Below are 10,835 nucleotides of genomic sequence, written 5' to 3' on the forward strand. Positions count from 1 at the left end.
TCAGCATATAAAAATGGAATTATTGATAACAACATAAGTAATGTAGTTCTTGATAAATTTGTTATGTGTTAAATGTTAAAACTGCATTCCACATTTACCTAATGTACTTGACCTGAACTAAATTTTCTTTTTTTTTATTTTTTATAGAGAATGACTCTAAATTCTAAATCTTTTAATGGTCTGTAGTCAATACGTGGATAATAAATTACTGTATTTGTAGATGCTTCCAGGAATACAAATTAATATATAAGTATATATTTTTTATTGCATTTCCATTTTGTCTTTTTTTTCAACAATAGACACACAAAAATAATGACATGGTTTATCGGAATGAATCTTTCAACTACTTTGCCACTAAAGTTTCTAAATTTATTTTTTTTATTGTATTACAGAAAATGTCACATTAACATGAGCTGATGACATGGACACGAACCCCATGCAGGTCTAACAAGGTTAAAGCACTGTGTTTAAATCATGCTGTTTCTTCAAATTTTAAGAAAATGTTATAGCTTTTCAAAATAAACTTTAGGTGCAAAGGAGTTCACCATTCATTCACCAAGGACTTCTGACATCATTTACACTTGGGTGGAAAGATACAGTATTTGAGCTAAATATGTTTTAAATTCATGCAAAATTTCACTCTTTATTACAGTAAGCGGGTCCTATATTAACAGGTTAAACAGAAAAAGGAAAAGCTAGCAAATAAGCCCTACTGCTATTTACCAGAACTTTTATATTTTGACATAAACTGCCCAGAAATAGCCCTGAGTGACAGATGCAGCATGTGCTTGATAATATTAAAACCAGACAACTATATTTGGCTACACACACAGAATAACAAGATGTTTAAGGATAACATTTCACTTGAAAATATTTATACAAATTATTTAGCGTTTTCATTTTCTTAATTAAGGAATATTTTATATTTTTCTTGTGTATGCATGTAGACATGGATCAAACTTGTTCTACTTTGTTTTTCATTAAATCCACCTAATCTAGGGTTTCTTTCTTTCCCATCAAAATACATGTAAGATACTCATCACAGACCAGCTGATTGAGTTCTATTGAATCCGTTTAATTTTTACACATTGTGGTTTTTATTGTAATAATGTAATACTGAGGCTAGAAAAAAAGTTAAAAACCTGCATCTGCCTAAATCCTTTAGAATAGTTACATCTTCACACTTCTCTTCCTGCTTTTCATCATAACACTTGACATCATGCTGTACGCCATGCTGTAATCCTCTTCAAAACCTCATTCGGCCACTGCAAGATGGCACTGCTGCTCAGGGACAACATTTCCCACTAGCCCAAGGCTATTGCAAAACCTGGAGCCACTTGGATGTTTTTGGTAAACCAACCAAGCTTCTGGCAGTCTAATGCTTTGACTTCATGAAACACCCAAAAAACAACCTGCCCAGACCACATTTTATCATTTATAGAGCATTTCAGAAAAATCTGGGTATCTGTTTGTATTTCTGGGATACCAGATATTTATGTGGGCTGCTAACTGTTGTTGGCCTGCAACTATAGGGGTACTTCTACCCATGACCCTTCAAGCTTACAAAATTGCTAAGAATCCCCCACCCCCTCAGAAAATAAATCGAGACATAATGCCCCTGAATGTTCAATATGCAAAAAAAACCAAAAAACATTATGTAATACATCACAAATCTGAACTTTTCTCAACTTCTACAATTCATGCGAGGTGCCTATTTCATTCCAAAGGTTGGATGCTTAGGATGGTTGCTTCATATCCATCACCGCTGCCTCCGCCTGCTCCCCTTTGTTATCTTCAACTGCAGCCACGATTGTTTCAGTATAAATAAGTTTGCCATCTTCACGATGTGGTACTGCCACCTTTGTAGTGCTGCTTTCCTGCTTCACCTCTGTGACCACCTCAGTGTAGGTGACATCTAGGCTTGTCTTCCTGCTCGCTTTAGGGGGCTGTGCGGATGCCCCTGCCTCAGCGGCAGCTTGTTCTGCCAGCGCCCCTTGGTTTCCTTCCTGCCCTTCTGCTACAGTCCTCTCTTTATCTTTCTTGATGGTGAACTTAAAGGACTCCTTGGTGGGGGCTGCTTTGGAGATGGATTCCTTAAGCCTCTCCCCAGATTGCTTCATCCTTTCCCCTGACTGCTTTATCCTCTCCTTGGACTGCTGGATCTTCTCTCTGCGCTCTGGCGTCACTATCCGGGTGCTGATGCGGTTCACTTTGGTGCCCAGGTTTTGCTTGGTCTTCACCATGTTCTCCTTCGAAAAGGCCTTCTTGATACTGTCAATGCGCCTCATGCCCGATTTCTTAAGCCGAGCTGCAGTAGACGAGTCGGCCTCCTCAACCACCATGTATTCCTCATCGGAAGACAGATCTGGAGGAGGGTCATTGGTTTCAGGCTCAATGGCATTCCTCACTGAGCCTCCCTTGGGAGTTTTTGTAATAGCGACGGAAGGTATCTCTGTCTCCCCCTGTGGATATACAAGACAGTACACAATGAGATCTCTTGTTTTCCATCTTAAAGCCTCACAGAACACAATGTATTTTCTATAATGAATGTGTTACTTACTGTTATAAGTTTCACAGGTTCATTTATTATTATATTTTTATAGTATAGTTTTGTGGATATTGTATTTCTTGCTATAGCCACAGCAGATGCTGAACCCCATTTTATAACAACTGCATCAGCACTTTTACCTTATTCATAACTGTTCTTTTCAAACAGCCATTTCCCTTGGCTTTGGCGGGAGAACTTTAATATATACAGTACATATCTGCCAAGCACATTTTTATTTTAAAACTGCTACAATGATGCAATAAAATACTCAAAGCAATTGCAGTAAGTATAAAGTCAATATATGTATTACTGGTTTCACAAACTCTGAGTAGCACTAGTTTTGTATTAACTAATATTAGCTTGGGTTCATCCAGTCTGTACACATAGTCAGGTTCACCTTTAAAAGTGAAATCCCACCATAATATTTATTTTATTGTACGATTCTCAGGCTTATCAGGCAGTTCCTACAAGTTACAAACCAGCAATTGTGAATTTGCTAGCTCTTTTATAAAGATGTATATCAAAGTGAAATGCTGAACATAGTAATAGCTATAATTACTCTCAGCCTTTGCTTTAAATGATTGTCTCCCTAAGAAGTGCCCAGTAATTTGAAAACCAACATGAGATCTTGAAACAGGTGGCTTTGTGTTTCCTTTATGTTCCAGGATTTAATTTCGAGTGGTGATGTTTAGGCAGACCCTAAGCAGACACTCATACAAAGTACTCACAAATACATATAAGAGAACTGCATGTATGTGAGTGATCATGTTGTATACCGGTACCCAGTTTGTTATTCATTATAATAGCTGACACCTCAGTGCTCTAAAGAAAAAAGTCATCAAAAAATAATGAGTTTTTGTTCCCTTTTTAAGATGACTGCAACATTCTGAGTCGTTCTTTTTCTTGTGCTGTATTACCAGAAAAATAAAAGGAAAACTGATCCAAAGTGAAAGCTCACTAGACAACGTAACTAGAAGAGCACCTTAACACTCACTTAAAAATAATACAGTATATGAACAATTGAAAAACTAAAATTACACTTGGTTACACTTAATTGGTTAATTATAACAATGGGCTAGCTTAGTATAACCAGTGTTTTCAGATTGAAATCTGGTTTGAATCGGTAGCTACAAGGGTGGAGATGGGCAAAACTATTTTAAAATAAACGTTATTATAATTATGAATATTGGATTTAATTCAGAAGTAATAGTAGTTATTTTGAACTATAGCAGACTGTATTGGCGTTGTTTTTTTGTTTACAGTATGTTTACCAAATATGCTTGTGTTTGTGTTTGCAGTAATTATATTTTCCACAAGCATGTGAATTAATTATGCTTTAACAATGTAAGAAGATGAGTACAAACAGAATAAATGTTTTTTATTCAAAATTGCCCGAATGAAGAGGCACTTGTATAACAATACATTTCTTAATCTTGAGTATTTATCCACTTTTAGAAGATAATCAAAGATGTTGAAGAAAACTAGCTGGCCAAACAAAAACAGCAAATACAATATTAGAAAAGACATATTTTGTAAGCTGATGGTGTGGTGGTCTTTGTTGTGAATTGAATGTGATACTTACATAAGACAGCTAAAAGTTTACAGTGGGGCCCTATTATTTTTTAATATTGGTTGATGGAAATTACTCTCACAACTGATTTATCTAAGTGTCCATTAAATAAACATAGCAGCCGGAATGTAATTATCTATTAGGAGTGGTTAGCAACACTATTGGTACCTTTTTCCTCACCCTGATATTAACACTACTGTGATCGCTTTACCCTTTGGCTTCCTGAAATACATGCTTAATGACCATGCAATAGCTTCAGCATTAAAATACGAGAGCACTATATTTGGAAATATATGCCTCCGCCTGGTACCTCAGAATAACTGTAAATGAATTTTTCAACTGGTAGGAATATGTCAGGCATTTTAAGAACCACACTGATGTCAACTTCTATGTTTCATTCTCATGAAAGTGAAAGAAAGTTATACTGTACTTCTGCAAATAATAGAAAATGTATTGCATATAAATGTAAACTAACCTGGAGCTTCTCCTACTTACAATATATCAAGACACTATTCTGTACATTGTACCTTCTAGCAGGGTATCTGAATTTATTGGGCAATTACATTGGTTTCAATTATCAAATCTTTTTTAAATTACTTTTTAAAACATATTTTCTGTTGCATACGTAATGGAATTATTATTAAAGTCATTGGAAAATATATTTTTTAATTCATTAAAATAATGTTAATTGACTAATTTAAGCTACTAATCAAACAATGTATGATAAATGAATTTATTGTTCACTCTCAATTTAACTAAAACCCATTTAGAGAGAGAGAGAGAGAGAGAGAGAGAGAGAGAGAGAGAGAGAGAGAGAGAGAGAATTGTATTGAAATATATTTAATAGAATATCACACAATTATCAGGTGCTTTCAGTTGGACTCAGACCTTACTATGGAAGGCAAGGCCAATTTTCTAAAAATAACCAAAGATATGATGAACTAAACCTTGGGTTTCCTAAAATTAAATATTTATCTGATAGTTAATTCTAAGAAATTAAGTGAAATGTTGAAGCATCTGATTTGTCACCATTCTTTTATTTAGAACCAAATGAATGTATTACAAGCAATTCTAAAGGGGACTTTATGTGGCTCAAAAGTACCTCCTTCTTTGGCATGAACACACCTCTGAATTAAACTATCAGCCCTTTTTGGCTTTCAAAAGGGTGGGGACTTTCACCTGAAATCAAACCCTTGTGGCTACCAGCTAAAGGTTCTTAAAAATGATTGGTGATTGGCAGGGTCAACGTGACATATTGATGGCAGTCTGCCACATATTACTTTTCATAAGGGCAGCACATAACCTTTGCTGCACAGCAGTTAATCTTATACTCCCCTGGCTGCAAAGCATGCCACGTACTAATAATAGTCAGAGCCATCATGAGTTTCACAGCTGTTTCTCTTTGAAGGCTTCAATCTACAGGGTCAGCTTTTTACCTTTTAAAAGGGGAAAGGTGCCTGATATGGAGCTTTCATTGAAATACTTTTTCTTCTCCACCAAAGATCCCCCACCACCATCACCTACACAGACACACGCACAAACCCTAACCTTCTTAAATTTAGTGTGTTACCTGCCACTATCAGTTTCAGAGCTCCTGTCTTTTTATGATTTAGAGTATCTAATGGATATTAATAGTACTTGGCCAATAACCTTACTTTTCTTTTGTATTATATCATTCATGTAGTTCCACCACCTTTCTATTTCACTCCAGCCCCTCAACCACAACCACAGTCTAGCTCTCAAATGCACAGACACCTCTAAGTGGATTGTGGAGAAGCTCCATCTTCTGTTCCCCATCTACCGTACAAATTAAGGAACTCTGTCTCCTCAAACAACATGGTGTTTTTAGGTGGGGCTTTGCTTTTAAATAGTTGTCAGGGGTTGTACAGCTGGTGGTATAAAAAGATGGCATTTTAAAGGAGACGATAAAAGCACAAAAGAAAGGTATCTAAATTATGTTTATATAGTTTTTCAATTCTTTTATTATGTCTACATCCTAAAATTCTAGGTGATGAGAAATGTTTCTCCATAGCTGTATAGAGAGAGAGAGAGAGAGAGAGAGATAAAGAGCTCACCTGGTAGATGACTACCCGGAACTTGTTCCTTGTCAGTAGCTCCTCCTGTGTGGCTTCCACCTTCTTGACGCGGGCATTCTGCTTCTCCACACGCTGCCGAACATCCTTAACGTTAGAGCTCACCTTGCGGGTCTTCTCCAGCAGCTTGTCCACTGTGGTTCCAGTGGTGGAGTGATCCTTTGCCATCTTGAGGATGTCGATCTGGATGGTCTTCATGGAGTTCTCCAGATCCAGCTGCCGCTCCTCCATACGCTGCTGACACGCCTGCACATTGTCGATGATCCCAGCCACCCGCTCCAGCAGAGCCAGGATGGTCAAGGCGCTGATCGGTGCACCTGCCTCATCCTCCCCGGCTCCGGTCACCTCCAGCTTGTCCGACATCACAGTCTGAAATTCGTGCTGATCCATTATCGTACTGTTGAAAAACTTCTTCCCGTGGAAAATGTTGCAGATGGTATTGGTTTCTGTTTAACTGCTTGTAGGATAAGGAGGGCTATATCTCCCAGGATGTCTTGCTCAGATTTCAAGGGATACAGTCCTGGAACATGAGCCTTGCAGTGCAGCAGCAGAGGCGACAGCAGAAGGGCTCTCCTACAGCTGTAGTCTGTCCTAGTCCAGAGCTCAAAAACAGCGAGACTCCACCTACCCTCTTGCGGGTTGCTCAAACATTCAGGATCAGAGAGTAGCCACACAGAGCAGGAGAGGGACCCACACATGCACTCCATAGTTATAAATACTTTCTGTAATGTGACACACTTACATTTTTGGAAGATACTGTGATAATGGAAATCCCCCTCTGCTACACCCAATCCCTTCATTCATATTTATATATATATACACATGTGTATGGCTAAGCGATATTTTTTTTTTATAACTTTTTTTGCAAGTATAAGCAGGTTGGGTTTTTTATGTACTTGATTATGATACCAACTATAGCTTCCTATTTATGTTACAAGAAAGACAACTTTACCTTATGACCACCTGTATTGAAGGACCATCTTTTAAAACAAAGGCAGCATTTTGGAGAAGAATTAAACCATTGTAACATTATAACTAGAAAATAAGGGCAGTTAATTTTTTTCTGAGTAGTTTCTTGCTGACTTATACCAGTATAATGATTGCATTCCTCTGAAAATCTGCTCGTTCTTCATAATAAGGCCCACTGACTCAAAATCACTCCACTAAGCTGCACTTTAAACGATGGAACTCTAACATCAAACCCTCACTGCCCGGTCTAATTTATTTTTTATTTTGAAATTCAGCTAATGTCACATGTGAAATTAGTTGGATTGTCCCAGTGGATATCACACAACAGGGCAATCTGTACTTGTGAGAGTCCCAAGGGTGTTTAGTTCAGGATTGAGGTGCATTGGTGGAGCCTTATGGCCTAGGGAATCTCAACTAAACCATCTGACACTGTGGCCCTGTCCACACTACATAACCGATCTCGAGAACCGTACTCGAAACCGCTCTAATTAATACAGCTCAAAGCGTCCACACTGAAGTACCGTTTCATGTTTAGTCAGGCTTAATGCGTCCACACACCATTAGAATAGTTCAGTTACAATTCCCAGCAGCGCAACGAACCGTGGAAATGAATACGATAATATCCCACCATGCACTCATGCACTGTATTTTATTTTAAAATAATGTGTTATGCCCCATATTAACAGAGGTCCATATTGCATAAATGAAATATAACAAGTATTGTGGAAAAAGTAAATCCAAACACACACACACACACAAGTAGGGCTTGAAGTTTTCAGGTTTTATTTTTAATCAGGTGAAGTCCCTTTAAATAAATTGAGCTGATTCTGTTTTATAATTAAACTCAGAAAAAGCTGTTAATTACAAAACAATCTTTGTTTTTACCGTCATATCTTGCCTGAGCCTAATTCTGGTCCTCTTAATTTTATTTCAAACAGAGCTGACAAATTACGTGATTTGTTCATCCCCGATCCTACTTTTAACTCGCATTTCATTTTTGCAGTCGCCTAATTTAACGCTGTGTTTTTGTTATTTTATTATTATTATTATTATTATTATTATTATTATTATTATTATTATTATTTATTTCTTAGCAGACGCCCTTATCCAGGGCGACTTACAGTCGTAAACAAAAATACATTTCAAGGATCACAGTACAAGTAATAATACAGTTAAGAGCAAGATAAATACAATGACTTTGGTTCTAGCAAGTACAAGTACGATTCAAGAAAAATACGATTTTCCCCATTAGTTTAACAGAGGTGTCCTGAAAGATTTTTTGAAGCATAAAAATGAATACCTAGTGCGGATAGCAAGTCCTTCAGGCGCCTGTTCTGAGTATTTCTCCAAACATACCACAAAGCATTTTGGGATATTGGAGGATACACAAAAAATGTAGTTTGGTATTACAGCGTCCACACTTCTGATAAACCGCACTACCTGATGCGATCTAATTAGAACCGGACTCGAGACTACCTCCTGAGGTGGTCTCGAGTCCGGTTCTCTAGTACGGTATTAAATGCTGCGTAGTGTGGACGCAAATCGTATTTAGCACTTTTAAGCCGGCTTAAATGCAACTAATACGGTTTAAAGGCATAGTGTGGACAGGGCCTGTGTCTCACCTTAAATTAGTAGCACATAAACAGCACTGTTCAAGCAGTGAACTTGTATGGAATGTACTAAACTTTTACAAAGTGAATACAACCACAGTCTTGATCAAAACTGTAATATCCCAGCAATGCACATCCATTTTATCATTGCTGACCTTAATTTAGTAGCAGACACAATACTGTGCCGGTATCTTTAAAATCTCATTATTTAACCCTGATGATTTCTAGTATGTCAGTGTTTTTTATTATTATATATTTATTTATTTATTTTGATAGGTTCGTTCTATATATATCCTACATCTGTTAGCACAAACCCTTCATTTATAAAAGACTAGATTTGCACATAAAATATATATATATAGACGTGCTCAAATTTGTTGGTACCCTTACAGCTCATTGCAATAATGCTTAATTCCTCCTGAAAAGTGATGAAATTAAAAGCTATTTTATCATGTATACTTGCATGCCTTTGGTATGTCATAGAATAAAGCAAAGAAGCTGTGAAAAGAGATGAATTATTGCTTATTCTACAAAGATATTCTAAAATGGCCTGGACACATTTGTTGGTACCCCTTAGAAAAGATAATAAATAATTGGATTATAGTGATATTTCAAACTAATTCGTTTCTTTAATTAGTATCACACATGTCTCCAATCTTGTAATCAGTCATTCAGCCTATTTAATGGAGAAAAGTAGTCACTGTGCTGTTTGGTATCATTGTGTGCACCACACTGAACATGGACCAGAGAAAGCAAAGGAGAGAGTATGGTAAAGGTAAAGGCTACAAGACCATCTCCAAGCAGCTTGATGTTCCTGTGACAACAGTTGCAAATATTATTAAGAAGTTTAAGGTCCATGGAACTGTAGCCAACCTCCCTGGGCGCGGCCGCAAGAGGAAAATCGACCCCAGATTGAACAGAAGGATAGTGCGAATGGTAGAAAAAGAACCAAGGATAACTGCCAAAGAGATACAAGCTGAACTCCAAGGTGAAAGTACCTCAGTTTCTGATCGCACCATCTGTCGCTTTTTGAGCGAAAGTGGGCTCCATGGAAGAAGACCCAGGAGGATTCCACTTTTGACAGAAAAACATAAAAAAGCCAGACTGGAATTTGCTAAAATGCATATTGACAAGCCACAATCCTTTTGGGAGAATGTCCTTTGGACAGATGAGTCAAAACTGGAGCTTTTTGGCAAGTCACATCAGCTCTATGTTCACAGACGAAAAATGAAGCTTTCAAAGAAAAGAACACCATACCTACAGTGAAACATGGAGGAGGCTTGGTTATGTTTTGGGGCTGCTTTGCTGCGCCTGGCACAGGGTGCCTTGAATCTGTGCAGGGCACAATGAAATCTCAAGACTATCAAGGCATTCTGGAGCAAAATGTACTGCCCAGTGTCAGAAAGCTCTGTCTCAGTCGCAGGTCATGGGTCCTCCAACAGGATAATGACCCAAAAAACACAGCTAAAAGCATCTAAGAATGGATAAGAACAAAACATTGGACTATTCTGAAGTGGCCTTCTATGAGTCCTGATCTGAATCCTATCGAACATCTATGGAAAGAGCTGAAACTTGCAGTCTGGAGAAGGCACCCATCAAACCTGAGACAGCTGGAGCAATTTGCTCAGGAAGAGTGGGCCAAACTACCTGTTAACAGGTGCAGAAGTCTCATTGAGAGCTACAGAAAACGTTTGATTGCAGTGATTGCCTCTAAAGGTTGTGCAACAAAATATTAGGTTAGCGGTCCCATCATTTTTGTCCATGCCATTTTCATTTGTTTTATTATTTACAATATTATGTTGAATAAAAAATCAAAAGCAAAGTCTGATTTCTATTAAATATGGAATAAACAATGGTGGATGCCAATTAGTTTTGTCAGTTTCAAGTTATTTCAGAGAAAATTGTGCATTCTTCGTTTTTTGTGGAGGGGTACCAACAAATTTGAGCACGTTTGTACATACATATATTGGACTCTACACATTTAAATAGCAAGTGTCCAGCATAGCATCGATTAGTTTAAAGGGGTATCATTGAAATTCAAAAAA

The 10,835-nt window shown here is 37.5% G+C and overlaps 1 protein-coding gene across 1 annotated transcript; it reads right to left on the minus strand.

Moving 5' to 3' along the window:
* Positions 1 to 245: 245 nt before the first annotated feature.
* LOC117399551 (caveolae-associated protein 4a-like) lies at positions 246 to 6,893 on the minus strand. Its single transcript, XM_033998815.3, has 2 exons — positions 6,194 to 6,893; positions 246 to 2,462 (listed from the first exon to the last, which is right to left on the minus strand). The coding sequence occupies exons 1-2, from the start codon at positions 6,599 to 6,601 to the stop codon at positions 1,737 to 1,739; spliced, it is 1,134 nt and encodes a 377-aa protein (XP_033854706.1). The 5' UTR covers positions 6,602 to 6,893; the 3' UTR covers positions 246 to 1,736.
* Between the last annotated feature and the right edge of the window lie 3,942 nt (positions 6,894 to 10,835).

This window comes from Acipenser ruthenus, chromosome 4 (genome assembly GCF_902713425.1).
Source record: "Acipenser ruthenus chromosome 4, fAciRut3.2 maternal haplotype, whole genome shotgun sequence".
Lineage (NCBI taxonomy): Eukaryota > Metazoa > Chordata > Actinopteri > Acipenseriformes > Acipenseridae > Acipenser > Acipenser ruthenus.